This window comes from Nelumbo nucifera, chromosome 2, assembly GCF_055504915.1.
Source record: "Nelumbo nucifera cultivar China Antique chromosome 2, China Antique-T2T, whole genome shotgun sequence".
NCBI classification, from domain to species: Eukaryota; Viridiplantae; Streptophyta; class Magnoliopsida; order Proteales; family Nelumbonaceae; genus Nelumbo; species Nelumbo nucifera.
Window position 1 is genome coordinate 70,719,429 of NC_142650.1, and position 27,257 is coordinate 70,746,685.

Sequence of the window (27,257 nt, forward strand, 5' to 3'; positions counted from 1 at the left end):
AGTGCAAATTTATTTCCATTGCAACCAAACACAGCCCTAACAACATTGCATCCAACAACACATAAAGAATATTTCATGAACATTTATGTTAAATTTATGAGGAGATGTTTTTATGTGGCTATATGCTTATGCTTTCAGAGTGTTTGCAAAGTTTTCTTTTTTTAAGAGATCCCGTCATTACAAGTTAGAGTAAAGCTAGAGATTACTCTCCTTGATTTTTTAGAAATTGGATATTAGAAAGGAATGATTAATTAAGGGATGTTCAACAATGTGAACACTTTTTGTTTTCATTTGTTTTGTTTCCAAAAAAGATCATGTTTTTGAAACCGTCAAAATCAATTATGTGTTTTCTAAAACAAAAACTGATTTTGTCTCATCACATTTGAAAACAAAAAACACATATACAACCAAGAACATGTTTTTATGTTTTTGTTTTGAGAAACAATCTATTTTCAAACCAAAAGGTTTTGACTTATTTTTAAAACCAGAAACGAGAAGAACACACTGGTTATAAAACTGATTACAAAGTATCATTATATAGACCCAATCCTGGAATCTTCACAAACCTTGCCTTATGCTTGTCCAAACTCGAATGGGTTGTTTAAATATCTTGGGTCATTCCATTGAGCCTTAAGCCTACATCCACATATTCATGATTCCCTAGATCAAGTTATGTCAAAGAGTCCTTCTAGATCTAGAGCCATCAGTGGATCGGGTCAGGTTTTGGGACAGCATGTATCAACCCCATTTTATTAGGGAAAATCCTGATAGGTATCTTGTACTTTAGGTTGAATGCCAATTTAGTACCCAAACTTTAAAATGTAACGATATAATTCTCAAACTTTTGTTTTGCAACAATCTAGTACCTATGTTAGTAGACTGCACGTGATCACATGTGCGATTTAAGATTTTTAAAAATATCAAAATTACCCTTACTTCAAGCTCTAGCAAACCTCCCAGCACTGGACAGCAAGGCGAAGATGACGACGACAACGATGACGAGGAAAGCCTGACACCGTGTACGCTGGCCAGAGCAAGTCGAAGGAAATCGACACTATGTTTGGGCATATTTTCGACTTCTTGTTCGCCACGCAGGACGCTTCGACGTCATCGTTGCTCTGGGCTTTGACGCTCTTGGACTCGCATCCGGATGTACTCGTGAAGGCCCGAGCAAAGGCACAGAATGACACCCTGAACCACCTGGTGCTATTCATCGCCATGTTCACGTCCATCAGCAAGATACCTGCCCCAGATTGAAAAGGTTTGGAGGGGAAGAACTAGTCCTTCTAATTGCAGAAGAGCCATTGTAGGACTTCAAAAGGTTTGGCAAGATACCTGCCCCAGATTGAAAAGTTTTGCAATTGATTTCCCTGAACCCTTTAGACGGAGAAGAAACGAATCTATTAGGGAGACCGGGCTTGCTTCTGTTGTAATATTGATTCCGATGTTGAGCCACAACAACAAGCGTCTCCAACTAGAATAGGTTTTCTTTCACAAGCTAGGTCACCTTCCGTGCACTTAGCTTCTAATAGCTCTGTAACAAATCTTGTCTATTGCTGCATAGATGGTAAGGCGAGATGATAGAACTTGAAATTGATATTAAACCATGAAAAATGTTCTATTTTTGATTCAAATGGCAGGATAGCTCCAACAGATGATGGATATTATTCTCAATGGTTGTCCTGTCACACCTGAAGGGCTGAAACATATCTTGATCCCACTATTAAGCCACAGAACTAAATCTGAACGACCGAACCAGTCTAGATCGAGCTAGATCTTATCCAGATGGAGCTTAAAAGCACCGATCAAGAACAAAACCTCATCGAAATCTGCATAAACAGAAAACTATCTCATAAACCGATACCGAAAGAAATCTAAAGGCGACACCATCAGCAAACAAAAGGGGAAATTCTTAAAAACACACTTACATGTGAAGAACCAGAAACCCTAGTAGATGATGGCAAAAGCCAGATGAAACCTTCATAACTTTACCAGAGAATAGAGTAGAAACGACTGAAAATATATTAGAATGTCTGTAAATTAAAACAAGGTGGACCTAGATGATACTGTAATGATGATACATCGATCGGCTAGCACGATTTATACTCCCCAAGCTTTGATTCTCTCTTAGAATGCTATGAAAGCTCCGCTTCTGAGCTTTGTGCAGATCTGAAATGACTCACATCCGCACTTTTGTCTTTTTGTATGCCACTTAACAGCTGGTTAATATAGGTACTAAATCTCACGAAATGAAAGTTTGCGTATTAGATTGTCCAAACTCATACTCAACCTAAAGTACAGAGTACCTATTGAGAATTTTCCCTTAATAATGAAAGTTTGCGTATTAGATTGTCCAAACTCATACTCAACCTAAAGTACAGAGTACCTATTGAGAATTTTCCCTTAATATTGGATTTGCAAGCTGAGCTTTAGGCTTGACTTTACACCATATCAAGTTAAGGCTTTAGGTTAGGCCCATTCAAATTTTGGCAAAAGGCAAGTTTAAGCCCGTACCATGAACTGGTCTATTAATAATCGGGATAATATCCTATACTCAAAACCAAACCATTGACCCATTTGACCTGAACAATAGTTTTGGTCATTTTTTTGTTTTAATTATTTGTTATTTTTATTCAAAAAATCGCAATGAATCATGCACTCAGACCAAAGCGGTTTTGGTTTTGGATCGACTTTTAAAACATTGCAAAAACCTTCAGTTAGGTTGTGATTTGTTGGCCTTAGCAGCTCAGCTCACCCTAGGAATGGCAACGGGGCAGGGATCATATTCCCCGTCCCCGATTATGAAATTAACCCCGTCCCTATCCTTGATTCCCGTCAGGGATAAAATTTGTCCTCCATCCTCGATCCCCAATGGGAATGGGTTCCCCGCGGGACCCGAATCCCCGAATTTTCTTTAGATAACAATATTTATTTGAAAAATAAATTTACTTAAAATAAATAAAAATTATAAATTATAAATTATAAATAAAATTTTAAATATGTTTTGATATATACAATATAAATAATATAATAATATATATTTAATATATATATATATATATATAATATTTAATATATATAGATAATCAAAATCGGGGCAGGGTTGGGACCTCAATCCCCATCCCCGACCCGATGGGGTCGGATAAGTCGGATCCCAGCCGGGGATGGGGAAATTGCCATCCCTAGCTCACCCTGCTTGAAAGCCCAACCCATTTCCTCCCCCATATTGGGCCTGGTCCAAGCCCATTTAAACCCTATTTTTTCCCTTGGGCCGTTGTTCCTCAATACTGGACTACCGGTGGCTGGAGTGGGGGCTACATCGACACCGACACCATCTTTCACATATGCTTGTGGTCTGGAGGGTGGAGCTCACATAACATAACTCACTACGTGTCAGATGGCTGTTCCTCGAGTAATACACTTGCTGAGTACCGCTGAAAATCAGTTTGATCAGACGATACTTAAGTCATCGTTGTCGCTGAGGGGTCCAATCGTTGGTGGGTCCCACTTCCTTTTAGAGTCATGGGCCCACGATGAAAGATTCTATTCTGATGGTCGACACATCTCTTCCGTCACCTAGATCTTCTATAAAACGCGGAAGCGTGCAGCGTCAAATTTGTCAATTTACTCAACTCCGGGCTCCAGCAAGCACGTGATAGTCGTGCATGCAATCCCTGTCAGAGCCAGTCAGCCAGAGGATCGACAAGGAGAGGCTCGGAGAGGCTCGGACCCAGACTCGGAGGACGGGTGAGTCGGGTGATTTACTGAGCCCGGACCGATCCGACCTGGTATGAGTTCCGAGTTGATTCAACTTGCTTCAACTACAATTTTTTATAGTTATAAACCAGTTCGGCCATCACGATAGATGGATCAGCGATCAGGCGGTCCCTGTGTCTCGAACGCTAATCGTTTACAGTTAAAAAACTCAAATCGTGTTCTTCTGTAAAAAACAAACACTGTTCATGGAGTGAACTGTCTGCAGATCTCACCACCCGCTTACTGTAAACTCTTCAAATACATGTTCTGTTCACCATTAGATGAAGTTTTACAATGAAGTTTCATTTTTCAATTCAAAACACACTTGAAATGCGATTTCAGAAGATGTTTTTCCATCGCAGGCATGCTTCTTCAACGATTTTGAATTCTATTTTGTTTTTCTTCTGAAATTAGTGCTGCTGCTCTGTTCATTGTTCTTCCCAGATCTGATTTGTGTGAATATTTCTTTTTGGCAAACGAGATTTTATCAGATTGATATAGGATTGTTATCGATTTCTAATCTTGTTTCTTGTTTAAGATCGGGATTTGATATTTCATCAGTAGTTAGGTGCTTTTATGCTCTATAAATGATGTTCATGGTTGTAGTTGCTTTGTTCTTTTTTATTTTTAGATGCAGATATTGGATTTGTATGTAGTGGTGGTTTTGGGAATCGTCTTGCCGTGAATGAATTAAGATGATATTCAAATCGAAGATTAAGTGGGCTGCACTTGTGGGACTCATCTTGTCTTTGTTGTCGTTGTTGGTGCACCTTCTCCTTGCCAACTACTCTACTGCAGATTTAATACAGTATACTGCAATATCGAGCCTTGGCGAGGATTTTACCCCTAAATTTGGGAGACAGGTAAAATTTCTCATTGTGGGGACTTTGATTCTTTTGCTCCCTCTCCAGTATTTTCTATGGTTGATTTTTGCATTGTTGTTTTGTTATTCTTCTGTCAGCCATTTGTTTATTTACATTTAGTTTTTTGTGTTTTTGGTTCATAACACCATGTTACAGAGTCTTAGATACAGAAACTTATGGGGAATTGTGAAGCCTCTGGAGTCTTTGCAACCGTATGCCAATCCGAGAAGCAGATATCCTGGTATTACTTGCTCAAACGTCAAAAATACTACTCTTTTTATTTTACTATTCTTTTCCTCTCTTGTGGCTTCTTAATCTAATCTAATCTAATCGGGAAAAGGCATGAAGTAGTGACAGCTTAGTCATTTTCTGACATCCCTGAATATAGTGGCTTGTGGCTTAGGGCCAGGTATGATATCCCTTAAGTTTCATTAGGATGGTGACATTGGAAATCTTTTAGTACCATTCTATTAAATAATCATATTTGTGCCATTTAGAATGATGATACATATTGTACCATATAACAGAAAATAGAAATCAGTGTCTATATATATATAATTCCTAGACTAGGTCATATTTTTGGAAAATTGTTTTGTTTTTTTGTTTTTGATCAATAACAGAATCAATACCATTAATTAAGAAGAAAATTAGTACAATTGAAGAGAAAGAAGGGGGAAGGGATAAACTCTCTTAGCCCCTCCCCAATTGAAGATATTATTACAAAGCAGCCCAAAATAAGCTATTCTTTTCCACCCTTTGTTTAGCAAGTGTATCTGCAAAGGCATTTGCATCTCTGAAACCATGATAGTAGTTTACTAATAATTGGAGGTGGATAAGAGGATCTTTCTTGTCTGGTAAGTGTAAGCAGATCCAAAACTTGGGGTAGCACATTGGGCAGCATGGCCTTGTTAGTTTCTCTATCTTAATGCATATTGATCATCTGGATTTGGATCGATCATTGAAATCAATTGTTGATGGCATGTCTGATCGGTCGTTGTCTTGCTGAAATTATATTTAGAAGATTGAAAGAAAGAGAATTTAGGTTACGGAAGGATTAAGAGGAGGCTCACAGGGAGGTTTCTAATTGGAGGGATGTTCAGGACAAAGATGGGCCTGTTCTTCTTTGGTATAAGGACAAGAAGGGTTGCATTTACTTCTCAACTAACAATATTACCTTTCTACAAATTCATTGAAAACCTCAAGCAAACCATCTTTCACAACTTCCTAACAATCCTGGTAGAAAGCCGTAGTAAAACCATTTCGCCCCGAGGCTTTAAATCTATCCATTGAGAAAACTGCCTTCCTTATTTTCTCTTCTCCAAAAATTCTTTCCAGCCAATGTGCTACCTTAGTTTCCACTTGAGGCCACTCAATTCCTTCCACACGTATTCAATCATTCAAGGGCCTCCTAAAAATTGATTTGAAATGATCCACAAAAGTCCTAACAATCTCATCTTGATTGGTTATTTCTTGCCTTCTACCTCCAATCTAGCTGCATAGTTTTTCCTCCTCCTCCTCCTCCCATTTCCCAAGGTATGAAAGAATTTTGTGTTACCATCTCCTTCTTTTATCCACTTGCATTTAGATTTTTGTCTCTAACTAATCTCTTTCTTTAGTAAGACTTCTTCCATCTCTTACTTAACCCTACATCTCAATTCTCTTTCCTCCACTGCAAGGGTCCCCTAGGCTTCCTTCTCATCTAGATCCTCTATTTTGGACAATAGATTGAAATTTTGTTCCTCTATTCTTCCAATGTGATCCCTATTCCATTCCTTGATTTTCTCTCTCAACCTATTTAATTTCTTATGAAATCTCACCCCTTTCCAATTCACCCCTCTTAAATCCTCCTACCACCAAGCCTTCACTTTCCACACAAAATTTGGATGTGTGAGCCACATGTTTTCAAATCTAAAAGGGGTAGGGCCACTTAGAAAGGTTTCTGGACCTAACTTAATAGGACAATAATATGAGGTGACTCTAGGTAAATCTCTACACACTAGGTTTCCTCCATGTGATTCCCGATCTTCATTAAAAAGAAATCTGTCCAGTTTTGAGCAATGTGGAACTTCTTGAAAGTTGGACCAGGTAAAGTGGGCTTGCAATAGGGTAAGTTCCTTCACTTCAGAAGATTCTATAAATTCATTGAACCTTCTCATACTAGTGGTCACCTGTTGGTTGGGGTTGATTTGTTTGACCATAAGCTCAAAATCCAGATGGAACTCTCTCCTGTATAAAGTGTTTATTTACCTGAATGTTTTTCCCCTTATTTTTTTATAAGTAACTGCAACTTTCATTAAACTAAATCAAAGTGTAAACAAATGAGCTGACTGATTTCAGCACCACAAAGATGGATTGATTTAATTCAGCAAAACAATAGAATGTAGGAGGAAGGATTGAGCAAGAAAGGAAAATTAGTATGGAGAGTGTTGCCTTTGGCAAATTTTTGGACTGTGTGGATGGAAAGAAATGCCAGAATTTTTGAAGATATTGGGAAAACAGAAGAGGCATTGTACAGGAATTGTGGGATAGAATTCATTCTTGGGTTGCAGTGCACAGATATACCATACAGCTCTTTTTTGAATGCTGATTTGCTACTTTGTAATGTTTAATCAATACATTTTGTACAGGTGGAGGTAGTAATGGAAAAGCTTCCTTCTGTGTGGGTGTGTAAATTTCTTGTTATTAATACAATACTTTACCTGTTTTCAAAAAAATAAATGGCAATTTTCCTTTTGCTCCATCGATGAATTAGATTTTAGATTTGTAGTCCATTTTCATTGATCCTAGTTAAGGTTTTCAGGGAGAGAATCCAGGAAAGAAAAGAATAAGATATTTTACCATTTTCATTGTCCAGAAACTAATATATGGATTGGGATTAAATGGGATAGAGAAAAATATAGCTTGTATGATATCTCATTTAGAGTCTGGAAACTTTTCATGATTTCTGTTTTAGATTTCTTTATTATCATCCTTCCAATCTTTTACAGTTTCCAGTAGTAGCATATTAATATCCTCCATCCTACAACTTAATTTTGATGTATCTCTTACTTTGGTTGTTACAGCTCCAAATGAGCAGAGCAATGGTTTCATTTATGCTAAAATTTATGGTGGATTTGAGAAGATAAGATCTTCAGTATGACCCTTTTCTCATGTTAAAAGTTTTTATTTGATGCAATTTCTATTGGGAGGTTGTAACATGTTTCTTGATTTGCTAGATCTGTGATCTTGTCACCATATCCAGGCTTCTAAATGCTACTCTTGTCATTCCTGAAATTCAGGAAAGCACTCACTCTAAAGGCATCAGGTTTCTCTTGCTAGCTTTTGTAATTGTTCTTGAATGATTAGTTTGTTTTCCCTTTTTATGGCACTAAAATATGGTTGTTTTTTCATATTATACAGTTCTAAATTCAACAGCTTTTCTTATCTTTACAATGAGGAGCAGTTTGTAGCAGCACTCTCAAATGATGTGGTTATTGTGAAGAGCTTACCAGACAGTTTGAAAGAGGCAAGGAAAAGAAAAGAGATCCCTACATTTAAGCTCAAAAGTTCAGCTTCTCCTAATTTCTACATCAATGAAGTCTTGCCCAAGCTAAAGAAAGCAAGGGTTGTTGGATTGGTGCTTGCTAATGGAGGGTGCCTACAGGTAATGCAGCATTCTCAGACTTTGAAAAAAATTTCTTCTGAGTTCTGACAATGTATGAAGAGATTTCCTCTGTCATAGGGCCAACATATCAATCATTTTTCTTATTTAGGACTTCGAATGGATCTATCTTCTTGCTTATCTTCGAATTGGAATTAAGTACTATTATTTATCTTCTTTAAGGCTTTAAATGGTTCTATCTTCTTCTTGCTTAGCTTAGTATAATTGAACAAGTACTAGCTGGAAAGCTCTCTTCTGTAAAAGCACAAGTGTTCTTGTCAGTTGTCACCTGGGTAGACTGTTTTTCTATTGAATTGACAAGGATGGCCTAGCAATAAGTGGCAAGCTTTCGTATCAACTACATAACACATTACTTCATCCTTATGTTGATTTAAAAGAAGGCAATCACCCAATGTTGGTACAAACTATCTGTGGTCTTGTGAGGGTGATATAGACCTAACATTTGGCATTTTTTTGGCAACAAAGTGGTACCCTTAGACTTGAACCTGTATTCTCATGCTTCTCAGTCTGACGTTTTACCATTGCACCAAGCAATGGCTCTATTTATAGTCTAAACCTGAGAGCTCAAATTTCCCTTTACACACTAATTTCAACCATGGTTTAAAGTATCGATACGATACGCCCCGTATCAGGCGTATCGTATCGTATCTTTTGAAAAAGATACGCTAACCCCACCTTTTTTTAATAAGAAAAAACTTATTTTTAGCTTACCAAAAACAAAAATTTGAAAAAAAAACTAAAAAAACACACATGAGAGTTTCGTGTGTTTCTAAGTACCGATACGATACTGCTGATACGCGTATCGTATCGATACTTTGAACCTTGATTTCAACTATTAAACTAACCCAGAACAACTTTTAACTACTTTAAGACTAGACAAACTCGTAAGTTGGGAAACTTAAGTAACGACTCTTAACTTTTAAACAACTCTAAATACCCATTATTAACTTACAATAGAGACATTATAAATTACTAAAACTAGTAAATCACAATTTTACTATCAATTATAATTTTATGAATTACTATAAATAGTAAACCTGAAGGTTACAGTAAATAGTATGTTTGATTTTTACTAAGAACAGCAAATTTCCGAAAGAACTAAAAATCCTATTCCCAAGGCACTTATAAATAGAAATTAAATTAAAAAAACACTAAGAAATACCAATATCCTAGCACCCAAAAATTCTGAAATTGTAAGTGTGTTCAGACCTAATAAATTCGTAAAAGGTGAGGAAAAAAATACTAGAAACGGTCTTGGAAAAAGTGAGAACAAGAGAGAAAAAGAAAAGAATTAGGGTTGGAGAGTAGAAGAGATTGAACCAACTGATCTCAACTACCACACTTCTTTTATTACAATGATAACCCTCTTAAATAATAAAGAAATAAAAGTAAAAAGAAACTAAAAGTTAAAGCTACCACTTAAATATGGTAATCCTATTTCTTCTAACAAATCAAGTACATATTTCCTTTGTGAAAGAGAGATTCTCACTTAAATCTTGCTACTTCAATGTCGAGAAAATACCTCAAGTGTCCCAATTCCTTGGTTAGAAACTATTGTTGCAGGAGCTGTTTCAACTCCTTGATTCCACATGTATCACTTCTTGTAATAATGATATCAGCAATGTAGATGGCTAGGACAATCTTACCAAAAGATATGTTTCTACTGAAAATAGAGTTATTGACACTACACTATCATAGTCCAAACTGATGTACCACACTATCAAACTAACCAAACGAGGCTCATGGTGACTATTTTAGCTCATAAATTGCCTTCTTTAACTTGCATACTTTTCCTATCTCCCCTTGAGCAACATATCCAGGAGGTTGCTCAATATACCCTTCCTCTTGAAGATCACCATGAAGGAAGGCATTCTTCACATCTAACTGAAACAAAGGCCAATCAAACTGGGCAGCCAAAGAAACAACAACATGAGCATACCCCAATTTAGCATTGGGAGAGAAGGTATCAATGTAAAAAAACTCCATATGTCTAGGTATACCCTTTTGCACTAACGACACCTTGTTTCTTTCCACACTACCCTTTGCTAGATGCTTAACTATATAAACCCACTGACAATTTATTGTCCTCTTCTCAAGAGGGAGAGTGAGATCCCAAGTATGATTTTATACTCAAGAGCATGAAATTCTTCTTCCATGGCATTCTTCCAAATTGGTGAGGCAAGAGCTTCTTGAACAAAGGAGACAAGAGACAAACTTCTAATAGGAAGGAGATAGACGGGCAAAAGACAAATAATGTGAAATTGGATGATCAATACAAGAGCGTTTACCTTTTCTAAATCAGAAGGATCAACCAATGGAGAAACTGACAATGGCACATTAGAAACTAGAGTTGGAGTAATAGACTCCTCGTGGTCCTTTAGTATACACTTTAATATTGTGAGTGGGTGGTCATGTAGGAGGCTCAATAATAGTAGTTGGTAGGGAAATCTTTGTAGTATGAACAAGGAGAGGAAGTGGAGGAGATGAAGAGGACTCAATTGTAGAAAAGTAGGGAACACTTTCTAAAAAGGAAACACTAGGAAGAACAAGGAACCAACAAAGAGTGGGACTATAACACTTGTAACCTTTCTTGGTTCGAGAATAGTCTAGAAAGATACACTTAAGAGCACGATGATCAAGTTTATCAAGCCTAGGGCGACACTGGGGCGCCTAGTCGCCTAGTCGCCTAGGCGATAAAAATTTTATAATATAAAAATCTGACTTTTGGCTAGTTTCCTAGTTTTATATACCATTCAACATGTATGTTAATTGAAAAAATAGCAATTCTCTTTATTAAGAACATTAAATTTCCTCTAAAAATGTGGCAAATCATCACATCTAAAAGATAAAAATCTTTTACATATATTAATTTCGTTATTTTAAAAAATAATACTACTATAATAAGTATTTAATAGAGAAAATTCATATTAATTAGCAACTAAAGATGGTTATCAACTTTATATGATAAATATTCAAGATGGAAAGTAAAATAGAAAAAGAAAACAAGGATGGGGTTTCTGTTTTATTTAATTAGAGAGAGAGAGAAAAGAAAAATAACTTTATTATTCTATTCTTTCTTTCCTCTTTCTTTCTTCTTTCTTTTCTTTTTGTTTCTTTGTTTCTTTGTTTCTTTGTTTCTTTTTCTCTTCTCAAAACCCTTTGATCTTTTAAATTTCAATAGTAAAACATTAAAACAAAGTATAATTGATATATATAGCATATAATAAAATGTATAACACATACATTAATAAGATACAACAATATAAACGATATTATAAAAGGCGCCCACCTTGTCATTTTTGTCGTCTAGGCAGGCGCCTAGTTGCCTAGAAGGACGCCTAGTTGCTAAAAGTCAAGGCGTTTGGGCGAGGCGCCCAGCCAAGGGCGCCTAGTCACCTAGGCGATGCCTAGGTGACGCCTTGACAACTATGGGCCAAGCCTATCAACAAAGCAAACACACCCAAAAACATGAGAATGAAGAGGGAATGAGGATACGGAAGGAAAAAGGAGAGGGAAAGGATACTCACCATTTAGGATTGAAGAAGGCATATGATTTATAAGAAAACAAAACATAAGGACACCTTCACAAAACAAGTATATATTGTGATAGGAATTGGGTGATTGGAGAGAATGAAGAGATCATTGGAGAAGGTTCCTAAAGGTCCAAATGGGGCTAGGCTACTTGTAAGCGGAGTTGAGCAAAGATTTTCAATCTAATGTAAGGGGATTAGCCTAGGTAGCATTGTGGACTAACAATTGCGACAAGACCAACCGGGTCCGACCAACTGAACCTGGGTCAATTTGGCTCATTTTACTAATTAAAGATAAGTGTTGACTATTTCAGCACAATTAATGAATATTCTAGAAACCAAGAAAGCATTACTGAATAATAATAAACATGAACATTCTAGAAATAAATCCAACTAAGCAAGGAAATAAATATGTGGTTAATAAGATAATTCTAGAAAGATATTTAACCACATGTTTTAAATTTGTGTAAAGAACATTCTAGAACAAGAGGGTAAAATAGGGAAAACACAAATAAAGAAATTTCTGGAATGTGCACCCAAAAACTATAAATAGGTGCTTCCCATCCATTTCAAGGGGTTCTTGGAACCCTTCTTGCCTCATCACCTTGATGTCAGCCGTCCACCATTTTTACCATCTTATAATCAGAATTCCTGCTTTGGTGAACTACATTGGCTTGATCCCTTGCCGAAGGCTATGGAGACAGCCCCTCCGGGGGTCCGACCACTTGCTTCTACTTCATTTCTTCCCGTTTCCGGTTCAGCCAATTCCTCAGACCTTGGGGCACAGACCACCTAACGTCCTAGGCCTTACACCGTCTATCAATGTCCTCGAACCCTAGGAGGGATGAACTACACAACGCATGACTTATTCAAGATGGAACTTTTAGGTGGGTTCCAAGCACTAGTAATTCATTTGCTTCCCAAGAACAACGACACCCATGCTGCAAGAAGAAGATTCTTGATGGTATTGAAGTAGATTTTGAGGAAAATTGGCTGGGAAGTGAAGAAGAAAGCGGTTCAGACTTTGAGAGCTCTTCTAGCATTGGAAGAGTGGATCTAAGTAGGAAGGACCTGTACATAGTGATGCATGGGTCTCCTGTTGTTACATTCATTGATGATTGTACACAGTTTACTTGGATATATTTTTTGAGAAATAAGTCTGATGTTTTTCCACATTTAAATTCTTCTTAACTAAGATCAAAAATCAATTTGATGCTAGTATTGGAGTCCTCCATTTAGACTCGGGGGGGGGGGGATGCTTTCATGGAGACTTTCAAACCTTCTTGAGAGACAATGGAAGGAGTGGTGGAGTGCATGAACAGACAAAGTTTGAGTATTTTTCGGACCTTGCTTCATGACTCACATGCTCCTACTTCCTTCTGGTGGAGGCAGCCAGCACTGTTGTGTACCTTATCAACATTCTCCCTTCTTTTGTTTTGTAGCACAATGCTTCTCCCTTTCAGAGCTTATTCCATTGCTCACCTGATCTCTTTGTTCTTCATGTTTTTGGCTGTGTGTGCTTTGTGCACCTCCCACCTAATGAGTGCACAAAACTCACTTCATATTCAGCAATGTGTGCCTTTGTTGGGTATAGAGCTATAGTCCTAATCATAAGGGTTTTCTCTGTTATGACCCTCGTTCCCGTTGAATTCGTGTCTCGCAAAATTTTCTTGAGAATATTTCTTTCTTTGCTCATATTGCACCTCCCACCTAATGAGTGCACAAAACTCACTTCATATTCAGCAATGTGTGCCTTTGTTGGGTATAGAGCTATAGTCCTAATCATAAGGGTTTTCTCTGTTATGACCCTCGTTCCCGTTGAATTCGTGTCTCGCAAAATTTTCTTGAGAATATTTCTTTCTTTGCTCATATTGTTAAACTTCCTACTACTTTTATTTTGGTGCTACATTCATTTGACTCTACAGGTTCATCCGATACAACCCCTTTTGTTTTAGAACTACTTCTTGTCTTTTACAAGAAGAGGCTGGCTGTTCCAGCACCTATAGCTCTCTGCCCCCTTCATCACCAGATGCAGGTTCATCATCTACAGATACCAGTTCCTCCTCTCCTCGTGATTTTGTAAGTACACACACACCTGTTATTGATCTTCCACCATCCTCTGATCCTCCATTACACTATTCTTCTCATGCTTCTCGGCCTCCTAACTGCTATGATTTTCCTTAAAACCTTAGTTCTCTTTCAGTTGTTTTGTCAACTACAGATATTCTCAGATCTCATCAGTAGGCTATGGCAGTCCTGCATTGGAAGGAAGCTAGCTACAAGACCTTATTGGTAATGACACTTGGGAGTTGGGATATTTTCCTGCCCCACTGGATGACTCTCTTGTTGGTTGCAGATTGGTGTATTTTGTGAAGCTTAATTTTGATGGGAGCTTTGCCAGATATAAGGCTTGGTTGGTGGCGGAGGGGTACAATCAAGAGTACAACATAGGCTATGAGGAGGCATTTGCTCCTGTAGCTAAAATGGCTGTTTGCCTCCTTTTGGACATATCTGCATGTAGACATTGGGACATCCATCAGATGGATGTCAAGAATGCCTTCTTACATGGGGACCTTAAGGAGACAGTCTACATGAAGCCACCTCTAGGATACATGGTTCCCCCATGGTATGTTGCCTCAAGAAGTCTTTGTATGGTCCCAAACAAGCCTCTAGGGCTTGGTTTGAGAAATTTCGTACTATGATTACAAATGCGGGATTCACCCAAAATTCCCAACTATTCCTTCTTTATTCTAAAAAGATTCCAAGGAATCACCGTGTTGCTTATTTATGTGGATGACATTCTCATTATCGATGGTGACAGTGATGGTATTTCCTCTTTGAAACAACTCTTCTTAGTCAGTCCTTTAAGATGAAAGATCTTGGTCATCTTACCTATTTCTTGGGATTGGGAGTCAGCCCATACATCTCATGGGTACTTTGTTAATCAACACAAACATGTTATGGACCTTGTGAAATCTGCTAATTTGAGTGATGACAAGCATGTTGACACTCCACTTGTGATGAATTTGAAGCTCTCCAAAGATGATAGGGAAATTCTTGTTGATGCCACTCTTTATCGATAACTTGTAGGTAGTTTTATCTACCTTACCATGACGTGCCTAGATATTTCCTATGCCGTACAAGTTGTTAGTCTATTTGTTTCTTCTCTTTAGCAAGCACATATGACTGCAGTTCTCTGTATTAACAGATATGTTTGTGGAACTCTATCACATGGACTATTCTTTCCTGCATCCACATCTCTTAGCTTATCAGCCTCTGCAAATGCTTATTAGGCAGGATGCCCAAACACTAGACGCTCTATTACTGGTTGGTGTGTCTTTTTGGAGACTCCCTCATATCTTGGAAATGTAAGAAGCAATACATTGTCTCAAAATCTTTTACCGAGATTGAGTATAGAGCTATGTCTTCAGTCTACAGTGAAATTATATGGCTCAGGGCCCTTTCATATGATCTTGGCTTTCCATTATTCTATCCAGTTCCTATCTATGCAAACAATGCTAGTGTCATCAAGATTGCCTCTAACCCTGTTTTTCATGAGAGAACCAAGCATATAGAGGTTGAGTGCCACTTTATTAGAGATCAGTTTTCTGTTAGACATATCTCCTTGCCTCACGTATCTTTTGCCCTATAGCTTGTAGATCTCTTCACAAAAGCTATGATGCATGCTCGCCATCAATTTCTAGTTGACAAACTGATGCTTGTTCCTTGGCATCAGTTTGAGCGGGGGGGGGGGGGTAGAGATTGAAGATTTCAATCTTATATATTCTTTCTTTGGGCGTTTGTTCTACTGAACACACCCTTTCATATTTTGTTTCACTCTGGTTTGGACTAAGTTGACAAAAAATCTGAGCTTTTGGAACTCAATGTTGGAGAGATTCTAAAAACAACTAGCCTGTTGGAAAAAAAAAAAGATATCTCTCTTGGGTGGTAGGATTACGCTAATCAGATCTACTTTAGTGAATCTCCCAGCTTACTTTTTGTCAGTGTTCAAGGCTCTGGGTAGTAGTGTGGTTAAGAGGTTAGAGAAGATGATTAGGTTTATTTATTTTTTATTTTTTGTGAGAGCTAGGGGAAGGTAAGAGGGATCATAGGGTTAAATGGGATTTAGTGTATGTAGTCATTCATGGAGAGAGAGAGAGAGACGAGAGAGAGAAAGAGAAGAAGAGGAAGATATGATTGAGAGACAAAAACCTACACCTACTGGCTGCCTCAGTTTAGTTATTTATATTGAATTAATATAAAGGGAATGGGAGATTACAAGTATGCCCCTGGCGGCACTCCCTAGAAACAAACTAATAAGAAAGAAAGAAAATAACTGAGTGACAACATCTTAACACTAACAACAACTATAAAATAACAATTAAATAATCCTCACAACACTCCCCCTCAAGTTGGGCTGAATATGTCTATCATGCTCATCTTGTCACATAACTCATTGTGCCGCGAGTATGGAAGCCCTTCTGTGAGGACATCAGCGAGTTGTTCCTTGGAGTTGACATAAGGGATGCAAATTTCCCTTTTTTCCAATTTTTCCCTTATGAAGTGTTTGTCCACCTCAATGTGCTTGATCCTCTCATGTAGGACAGGGTTGCTGGCGATGTTTATGGCTGCCTTGTTGTCACAGTAAAGAGACATAGGATTGTGAACAACAACTCCAAGCTCCCCTAGAAGATTTTTTAGCCAGAGAACTTCAGCCACCCCATGTGCCATAGCTCTATATTCAGCTTCAGCACTTGACCTTGCTACCACACTTTGTTTCTTGCTTTTCCAGGTCACTAGGTTTCCTCCCACAAATGTGCAATACCCACTCGTGGACTTTCTGTCATCCATAGCACCTGCTCAATCAACATCTGTAAAGGCTTCCACCTTTAGGTGATTATGTTTATTGAATAGTAGACCTGTTCTGGGATACTTTTTCAAGTATCTAAGAACTCTCTCTATTGCCTCCATGTGTGGTTTCTTAGGAAAGTGCATGAATTGGCTTAGAACCCCAACTGAAAAGGCAATGTCTGGACGGGTCATGGACAAATAGATCAGCTTTCCCACTAACCTTTGGAACTGTTTCACATCTTTCAGAGCTTCACCATCACATTCACCCAGCTTGTGGTCAACATCCATGGGAGTACCTGCTGGCCTTGCACCTAATTTGCCTGTGTCTTGTAATAGATCAAGGGTGTATTTCCTTTCAGAAATGAAGATACCCCTTTCTGAGTGGGCGACTTCAATTCCAAGGAAATACTTTAGGGGACCTAAATCTTTCACTTCAAATTTAGAACTCCAATTTCAATTTTTGCATTTATGAACTCCAATTTCTTGTAATGATGATATCATCCACATACACTATCAATACAACAACCTGTTCCTGACATCTCTTCACAACGAGTGTATGATCAGACTGACATTGTTTGAAGCCTACCTGCTGAACTGCCATGTGAAACTTACTGAACCAAGCTCTGGGAGATTGTTTTAAACCATAAAGAGACTTTCTCAGCTTGAACACCTTATTTTCACTTCCCTTGGCACAGAATCCAGGGGGTTGAACCATGTATACTTCCTTCTCTAGGTCACCATTTAAAAAAAATTCTTTATGTCCAGTTGATGCAATTCCCAGTCAAGGTTAGCAGCTAATGACAAGAGAACCTTAATTGAGTTCATCTTAGCTACTGGAGCAAAAGTCTCATCATAGTCAACCCTGTACACTTGAGTGTACCCTTTGGCTACTAATCTTGCTTTGTACCTTTCAACTGCCCCGTCTACCTTGTGTTTAACTGTAAACACCCACTTACACCCCACGGGGTCTTTCCCCTTTGGAAGATCCACCAATTCCCAAGTTTGATTTTTATGAAGAGCATTAATCTCCTCCTTCATGGCATCTGTCCATTCGGGGCATTTTAAGGCTTCTGCAACATTTCTGGGAACAGGGATGCAATCAACTGTGGATAGAAAGGCTCGGTATGAGGGGGAAATGTGATCATAGGAGACATACTAGGTAATGGGGTGTTTGGTAGTGCATGACCTGACTCCCTTTCTTTGAGCAATAGGAATGTCAAGGTCATCCACAGTAGGAGTAGGGGTATCAGTAGGTGCAACAGGGATTGGACTTACCTCTTGGGAGTCTAACGGTATCGGTTGCTCAATGTTTGGCTGCTCCACATCTCTATCACATTGCTGATCTCTACGGTGTGTACGTTGGAAGACACGAAAGGGAGCAAGGTCCGGAATAGAAGGAAGAGAGACTTGGCGGACCTGAACCTGCTTCTCCTCTTCCACACTACTACTCTCCCCCTGAGGAGAAGCAGGGAAGAGTGGCTCAGACTCAAAGAAGGACACATCCATAGACACAAAAAACTTATGACTAACGGGATCAAAGCACCAATACCCTTTTTGAGAGGAGGGATACCCCAGGAAGATACAAGGAATGGACCGAGGGTCTAACTTACCTTGAGACGGAGATAGATCATGGACAAAGGCACGACAACCAAAAACTCTCATGGGAATGGAAAATAAAGGAGACTGAGGGAACAACAACTGATGAGGGGCCATGTAATTCAGCACTCTGGAGGGCATGCGATTGATGACATAAGCAGCTGCAAGTATAGCATCCATCCAAAACCTTTTTGGAACATTCATGTGTAACATCATCTTGCAAGCACCTCAAGGAGGTGTCTGTTTTTTTTCTCTGCAACACCATTTTGTTGTGGTGTTCTAGCGCATGAGTTCCTATGAATAGATCCGTGGGAGACAAAGAACTCATTGAGCTCCCCATGGAAGTATTCTTTTGCATTGTCGAATTGGAAGATCTGTATTTTAACATGGAATTGCGTAAATACCATCATCTGGAAGTCTTTCACAATCTTTAGAACTTCGTCTCTACTACGCATATGAATTACCCATGTATAGCGAGAGTAATCATCGATCAATGTGATAAAGTACTTATATCGCCCTCAGAGATTACATTAGTAGGCCCCAAACATCAGAATACACAACATGAAAAGGAACATTTGATCTTTTATTACTTGAGTGAAAAGTTGTTCTACATTGTTTGCTCAACTGACACGTTTGACACTGGAATTCTGACACTGAACACGACTTAAATAAAACCGGAAACACAGACTTTATTATTTCAAAAGAAACATGACCTAAACGACTATGCCATAAAAAAATTTGACTCTTATTTGACTGGCTATGTGACTCTGAGGATGACACCGAGAGACCAGCTTTGTTGTCGAGAATGTAGAGACCATCCACTAGGCTCCCTCTACCAATTGTCCTCCCAGAAGTTAGATCCTAAAAAACACATGAACCAGGAAAAAAGGTTACACTACAGTTTAAAGAGCTTGTGATACTACTAATTTAAAGCAAATTTATAGGAAGTTGAGGGACATGCAATACACAATTTAGGTTAAGGACATGGGGAAGAGATATTGATCCTTATCCTGCAATGGAGGAGAATGATCCAGCTGCAAGCCTCACTTTATCCCTTCCTGACAAAAGGCTATAAGTCTGAAACAAGTTCGGCTTACCGGTCATGTGGTTAGAGGCCCCTGAGTCAATGATCCAAGGGGAACCCGTGGGAGTGACATGGAATGCAAAAGCCGCATTACCTGACGTAGATGCAAATGAAGTAGGAGTACCAGTGACTAAACTATCCATCTGTCGCAAAGCCCTACGATATGACTCCAAGTGGTCTCTGAAGGAATTCATTATATCTTCCTTGGGGTCAGAATTAGTAAGGTGGTCCCAGGTAGTACCGGCAACCTGAGTATCTTGGGTTGCCACATGTGCTGCATTATGTGCTGTGTTCATCTTCTTCTGACCTTGCCCTTTACCCTGTTCTTGGTTCTTCACTGCCCACTTGGGTTTCCCGTGAATGTCCCAACATGTGTCACGTGTATGCCGTGAGCGCCGACAGTGGGTACTGTTGGTTCGGCTGTCTTAATTTGTATGTTTATCTTTGTTGGGTCTTAAGTCATTAGTTATTGGGCCTTAGTTACTGGGCCTAATCTTATTTAGTGTTTATTTTGACTAGGTGTCCCATCACTAATCAGGGGCATTCTGGTCTATTTATGTAACATTATGTAATGTTCTTATATATAATAGATTAGGGCTGGCTGAGAAAAATTCTGTTGCCCATCTCATATCTTCTTCTTCTTCTTCTTTCATTCGATAGCTCTATTTCAGCAAACATGGTATTAGAGCGCTAATCTTTCGACTGGTTACAGCAGCCGCCTCTTCTACTCGCAGTTAACTCTCTCACTTCTTTTTTTTTTTGGTTGCTGCAAAGAAACCCTAGGGTTGGTCGTAGAACACAGCTGGACCTACATCTAGGGTTTCCCTTGGTTGTAGGGCCCAAGGGGAGTTAGACCCAAAGGCTGATGCCCTAATAGACGCAGTACAACAGACTGTAGCCATTCGGCTAAGATAGATCTGTGTAGAACAGATCTAGGCAGAAGGACTAATCTCAGCAGTCCTAGAACTGTTCGTGGGTGAGGTTATAACCTGCGATAGTAGTGCTTAGCACATAGTAGAAGCCAACACAGCAAGTTGCAGGCTGCGGCAGCAGTGATTAGAACACAGCAGAAGGTAGCACAACAGATTATAATCTGTGACAGCAGTAATTAGGGCACAGTGTGCAGTGTAGTACTCGGTGTTTCAGCTCTGTGTCGGGTTCTCATGACTGAGTTTACAGTGCAGCAAGTTCCGTAAGTGTGAAACAGTTCACTATATATTGTGTTTACAGTCTTGACATTTACGAGTAAGAGAAGATGTCTTCCATATTCAGGGAAGTGTCTTCTAGAGATGTTAGGGCTTGTGGGAGATCTCCTAATTTGGAGAATCCAAATCTGCACAGCCTATAGATCACAAGTGTGTTGTTGGATGAGTACAACTTCAGAGAATGGTCTGTCTCAGCCATGCTTTTCATCACATCCCGGGAACTCACTGATTACTTGGACGGGCAGAAGAAGGAACCCGAAGTGGGGAGTGCTGAATATGCAACTTGGCGCAAGGAGAATGCTACAGTTGTCTTGGCTACTTGCCTCAATGACTCCAAGAGTAGCTAGGACTGTTCAACATTTCTCCACGGCTGCCAAGATATGGGAAAAAGTTTCTAAAACCTATGGGCAGAAAAAGATTAATGCCAGAATTTACAGACTGAATCAAGACATTGCTGCCTTGAGGCAAGGAGATATGAGTGTTGCAACATATTTTGCTACACTAGAAGGACTATGGGAAGAGTTAGATCACCACCTTATTATTGATTGGGAGAATGCCAGAGACAAGGAAAAGCATGACAAACAAGTTGAAGAGGGTAGAGCATTTAAGTTTCTAGCTGGCCTAGATCCTATATATGAGAGCATAAGGTCCCAAATTCTGGGAAGGGATGAAATGCCAGACTTACATCATGTTTACTACCTTGTGAGGAATGAAGAGGTGAGAAGAAAAGAGATGCAGGTTGATACTCAAACTAAACTAGCTGAACAGTCTGTGGAACATTCGGCCCTAATCTCTACAAATCAAAGGGGAAACAGGCACTCTGACAAGAGACATCTGAAGTGCACCCACTATGGAGGGGAAAGGCATGTGAAAGAGACCTGTTGGGTTCTCCATCTGCATCTGAAGCCAGCTGCATTGAGGAAAGATAAGAAGCATCAGAAGGGTCAATCTGCAAGTGTGAATCTGGCTACGGGTCGAAGTGATGATGGTTCAAAGCACTCATCCACAGTTACTTCCTTTTCCATGGGATAGACTACTAATTCCCCTGGAACCGGGTCCTTGGGTTTTACTGCCGATGAGGTAGAGGTACTTAGCCGGGTCCTAGCCCGTCTAAGGACCAATTCTCTTCCATCCACCTCCCTTGCCAGATTAGGTATTGTCTCTGCCTTTAGTGCATCTAGTACTATTGATCCTGCCTCTTGGATTATTGATTCTGGTGCAACTGACCACATGACACACATGTCTTCTCTATTTTCTTCCTATCATTTAATGTCTGGCCAAGATAAAATGAGGGTTGCTGATGGTTCTCTCTCTACCATCTTTGGGAAAGGAGTGGTTGACCTAAGCAAGGACCTCTCACTCAAATCTGTCTTGCATGTTCCCAATCTTTCTTCAAATCTCTTATCTGTTTCAAAGCTTACCAAAAATTTGAATTGTAGCATAACCTTTTTTCCTACTCATTGTGTCTTTCAGGACAAATTGACAAAGAGAACGATTGGGAGCGGTCATGAGTGTGGAGGTCTCTACTACCTTGATGCAGACATCAGCTCGGTCTTACAAACATCTGCTACTAGTAGTCAGTCAAATGTGGAGTCAATAGCTAGGTTACATCTGTGGCATGCTAGACTAGGTCATTTACCGTTTTCATCATTGGAAGTGTTGTTTCCAGAATTATTCAAAGGTGTTTCAAGTCAAGAGTTAGTTTGTGAAGTCTGTCAACTATCAAAGCAATGTAGAACTGTTTATTCAAATTCGAGTAATGACATTCAAGCTCCTTTTGACTTGGTCCACTCTGATGTTTGGGGCCCCTCTCCCATTATTTCTGTTGATGGCTTTCGATACTTTATCAGTTTTATTGATCACTCTTCTCGATGCACATGGATCTACTTATTAAAAGCATGAGAAGAAGTGCCGCAGGTAACCATGACATTTTGCAAAATGATTGAAACACAATTTGGCACGAAGATCAAACAATTCAGGTTAGATAATGCTGCAGAATACTTTGAAAGGTCCTTGAATCTGTTTATGGAGGATGCTGGAATGATTCATCAGTCATCTTGTGCTAGTACCCCCCAACAGAATGGGGTTGCTGAACGCAAGAATAGGCACCTATTGGAGACTACTCGAGCCTTACTGTTTCAGCACAAAGTTCCAAAAAACTATTGGTCTCAAGCAATCCTTACTGCATCATATCTGATAAATCGAATGCCATCCAAGGTATTGGGGATAAAAACTCTTTTCTCTGTTCTTTGCCCTCATCTTCCTGACTTTTCTCTTTCACCGAGAGTCTTTGGTTGTGTATGCTTTATACATGTCAAGGATCCGAAGAAGACCAAATTGGATCCTAGGGCTACAAAGGGAATCTTTTTGGGGTACTCCCCTACTCAGAAGGGATACAAGTGTTATGATCCAGTCACCAAGAAAAAATGTCACAAAGGATGTGGTATTCTTTGAGTCTCAATCCTATTTTCATTCTTCCCAGAATCCTCTTTAGGGGGAGACTAGTGGGATGGAAGAGGATTCTTCTGTTCCCCCATTCTTTGTGCCTCTCTCTACCTCAGGCCTTCCATCTTCTCCTCCTAATCCACCTAGTTGTGGTATCCCGGGTGAATCTAGTGAGGCTCCCATTGTACCAACTACTACTAGTGATGTTGCAAATATTACTGAAGACTCCAACAGGCTGTAAAGAGATATCAGAATCACCTACAACAGAAGGAAGAAGGGCCCTCTAATTCATGACAGCAACCAATTGGACTCGGATCAACCTGTCTCAGAAACTCAAGGTAATCCTATCAGTTCCTCTGACTTGGATCTTCCTATTGCCCTTCGTAAGTCTACTCGTTCTTGTACTATCAGACACCCCATTGCTGATTTTGTGTCTTACTCACATTTGTCTCCTCGTTATTGTTCTTTTGTATCTACTCTCTCTTCTGTGCATGTTCCTACCAGGTATTCTGAGGCAATATCTGACCCAAAATGGAAAGAGGCTATGGACGAAGAAATGAAGGCCTTAATGAAAGCAGGGACTTGGGAATTAGTGGATCTACCAGAAGGGAAAGGCACTGTTGGATGCAAGTGGGTGCTCACTGTGAAGCATAGGGAGGACGGGTCCATTGAAAGGTACAAGGCTAGACTGGTAGCAAAAGGGTTTACTCAAAAAGAAGGGATTGACTACAAAGAAACCTTTGCTCCGGTGGCAAAACTCAACACAATCCGAGTTCTATTATCATTAGCTGCAAATTTCTCATGGGAGCTACATCAGTTGGACGTGAAGAATGCTTTCTTGAATGGCGACCTGCATGAAGAGGTGTTCATCGATCCTCCACCAGGTTATGGGTTTGGCAAGAAGGTATGTAGACTGAGAAAAGCCCTATACGGCCTTAAGCAGTCCCCTCGAGCTTGGTTTGAGAAGCTATGTGGGGCCATGAAGAAAGGGGGTTACACTCAAAGTGGGGCAGATCATACTCTATTCATAAGGAAGAGAAATGGCAAACTTACAACACTTATTGTCTATGTGGATGATATGATAATTATAGGGGATGATCAGGAAGAGATTAAAAGACTAAAGGAGGTCTTGGCTGCTGAATTTGAGATCAAAGACCTGGGCCAACTGAGATACTTTATTGGGATTGAAGTTGCAAGATCCAAAGAGGGCATCTATATATGTCAGCGGAAATACATCCTTGATCTTCTTCAAGAGACAGGCATGATGGGGTGTAGGCCAGCAGATACTCCAATAAAACAGAATCATGGTCTATAGGAGTCAGTAGGAGAGGACTACCTTGATAAGGAAAGATACCAAAAGCTAGTGGGGAAGTTGATTTACCTGTCTCTCACTCGCCCTGACATTGCTTATGCTGTACATGTTGTCAGTCAGTTCATGCACACTCCTAAAATCCCTCACATGAAAGCTGTGGAAAGGATCCTCAGATATTTGAAGTCTTGCCCGGGGAAAGGGATTCTGTTCAGGAAAAACAGTAAAATTGAAGTTGAAGGATATATTGATGCAGATTGGGCTGGCTCTGTTGGGGACAAGAAGTCTACTTCTGGGTACTGCACCTTTGTTGGAGGAAATTTAGTTACATGGAGTAAAAAACAGAATGTGGTTGCTAGATCTAGTGCAGAGGCCGAATATTGAGCTATGGCTCATAGTGTTGCTGAACTTTTATGGCTTAAGATCCTGCTTGGTGAACTTGGAATAAAGATTGAGTGTCCTCTCAGGTTGTACTGTGACAACAAGGCTGCCATCAACATTGCAAATAACCCAGTGCAACATGATAGAACGAAACATATTGAGATAGACCGTCACTTTGTCAGAGAAAGAATTGTCTCAGGAGAACTCTGCATCCCTTATACTCCCTCCGAGATGCAGATTGCAGATGTTCTGACTAAAGGGCTAGCTACAATGAAATTCGTGGACTTACTTGGCAAGCTAAACATGATTGACATCCATGCTTAGCTTGAGGGGGAGTGTTGGTTCAGCTGTCTTAATTTGTATGTTTATCTTTGTTGGGTCTTAAGTCATTAGTTATTGGGCCTAATCTTATTTAGTGTTTATTTTGACTAGGTGTCCCATCACTAATCAGGAGCATTCTGGTCTATTTATGTAACATTATGTAATGTTTTTATATATAATAGATTAGGGCTGGCTGAGAAAAATTCTGCTGCCCATCTCATATCTTCTTCTTCTTCTCCTCTCATTCGACAGCTCTATTTCAGCAAACAGGTACAAAACAACTTGTCTTTATAATCAACCTTCTTGGTGTCACTTTTCTTCCCCATGTTGTTATTACTCATTGCAGCCAAAGCAACTTGTTGCTCCCCTTCGGTTGTAACCATCACACTCCGCCTATTTCCGATTGAACAAGGGCATATACCTCGTGAACGGATGACAACTCTTTGCTTCCTAAGATCTGAACTCTCAAGGGTTCATAGGCAGGGTTCAGTCCCAACAAGAAGGCAAACACACGCTGCTGAGATACCAGCTTCCTGTAGGCCTTAGCATCGTCATCATGTTTCCACTCTATAGCCTGATAATGATTCAATTCTTTCCATATGGAGGTAAGGGCTGAATAATAGGAAGACAAACTACGATTTCTCTGTTTACAGGTTGAGGATTCAGCTTGCAACTGGTAAACCTTGGCATAATGCCTTTGCTCAGAATAGGTAGTTTTGGCCTGTTCCCAAATCTCACTAGCGGTGTCTGCCCACATAAAGTTCTTCTTCACATCAGGTTCCATGGCTGCAAGGAGCCAAGACATGGGTATTGGTATGGCTATACCATTTATTATGCTTGTATCATGCTTTTTAAAGCTAAGTATCACTTTTTTTGATCAATAACTCGCAGATTTTATTGAAAGTATAGATAAAAAACATAGGTACAAGAATAGGGAGATAAACACTCTTATCTCACCTATCAGAACAACAAAACAAGAGAACAATTACAAGATGTCTCAAAACAAAGAATCCCTATATACCCCTTGTTTAGCTAATCCATCAGCAAAGGAGATAGCATTTCTCTTAACCCAATTCAACTTCACCTCAATTTTCTTTGTTAACCAGTTGAATTTCCTCATCTCATTGCTGTAGTTCCAAAAGTTAGCAGAATCATTTCGCAGCCAGTCCACTACCAGTTTAGAATTGCCTTCTATGACTAAATTAGTGATATTAAGATCAATTGCCCTTTGAGTTCATTCAATAACGGCTGAAATCTCATCTTTAAGAGAATCACCCACTCTAATTGGCCCCGAAAAAAGAGCAATTATCACTCCCGCCTCATTTCTTAAGACACCCCCAATACCTGATAGACCCGGATTACCCATGCTACTTCCATCAAAATTAAGTTTAACAAAATCACTAGGAGGAGGAGTCCAAGAAGGTAAGGATGTGTCTTTGATTGGAGCTGAACTTGCAATTTCCTTCCAATTTCCGAGAAAATCATCCACTGAAAAGTCTTTAAAAAGAACTAAAGACTTCAGCCAATGAACCGCTCTGATCTGAATCAGCTCCAAAATTTCTGGCAATCTTCTTTCCCTATCTGAGAAAATTCTCCTGTTTCTTTCTTCCCAAATGGTCCAGCAAACAGCAGCCTTGAGACATCTCCACATAACTCTTTCTCTTTTTTTTCGACCAACTAAACAGGGAAGGAGCAAAAAGGCTTTGTACATCTGGTGGAGGAGACCAACTGCGTCCAAACAAAGATGAACACCACTCCCAAATGTTATTCGTTACAGAGTAGGAAATCAGTAAATAGCAACTAGTCTCACCTTTAGCCTTGCATAGAACATACCAGTGGGGAGATAAACAGCTCGTAGGCCTTTTTCTCTGAAGGAGACCACAAGTGTTAACTTTATCCAGGATTGCTTCCCAACAAAAGCTCCCAACCTTTGGAGGAATCGGTTTGCACCAGACTTCCTTTACCGGAAAAGGCTGCCCTAACGGACCCATTGGATGAACTAAGGCTTTGAAATAAGATGCACAAGAAAAAAATCCAAAGGCTGTTAAAGTCCAGACCCTTCTATCTGATTTAGAGGGATCTAAGAAAACACCTTCTAGAATATTGAGAAGAGACAAAGTACTATTCAGTTCTGACTCTCTAACTGCTCTTCTAAGACCCAAGTTCCACTCAAAACCTGAGGAAGCTTGTGAGGGCACCAAGAAACTGAATATAGGCATATTTTTCAGATTAGACAAGGCAAACAGAGAAAGGAA

General features: G+C 39.5%; 1 protein-coding gene and 1 long non-coding RNA gene across 6 annotated transcripts in view; one reads left to right on the forward strand and one right to left on the reverse strand.

Moving 5' to 3' along the window:
• Positions 1-449: 449 nt before the first annotated feature.
• LOC104590257 (uncharacterized) lies at positions 450-2,542 on the reverse strand. The gene is made up of 2 exons (XR_734092.3): positions 1,929-2,542; positions 450-1,829 (listed from the first exon to the last, which is right to left on the reverse strand). It is a non-coding gene; the product is annotated as an uncharacterized LOC104590257 (long non-coding RNA).
• A 1,118-nt stretch (positions 2,543-3,660) lies between these two features.
• The window catches only part of EDA30 (O-fucosyltransferase family protein), a 57,979-nt gene continuing 34,382 nt past the window's right edge, over positions 3,661-27,257 (forward strand). Inside the window, exons 1-6 of one of the 5 annotated variants that reach the window (XM_010248840.3) lie at positions 3,661-3,788; positions 4,388-4,619; positions 4,776-4,860; positions 7,682-7,752; positions 7,835-7,923; positions 8,019-8,262. In XM_010248840.3, coding sequence (XP_010247142.1) covers positions 4,452-4,619; positions 4,776-4,860; positions 7,682-7,752; positions 7,835-7,923; positions 8,019-8,262 — 657 coding nt within the window. In that variant the 5' untranslated portion in view covers positions 3,661-3,788; positions 4,388-4,451. Of the gene's footprint in view, positions 3,789-3,858; positions 4,119-4,387; positions 4,620-4,775; positions 4,861-7,681; positions 7,753-7,834; positions 7,924-8,018; positions 8,263-27,257 lie in introns of those variants that run through there. The other 4 variants (XM_010248837.3, XM_010248838.3, XM_010248839.3 and 1 more) reach the window with 4 other exon arrangements.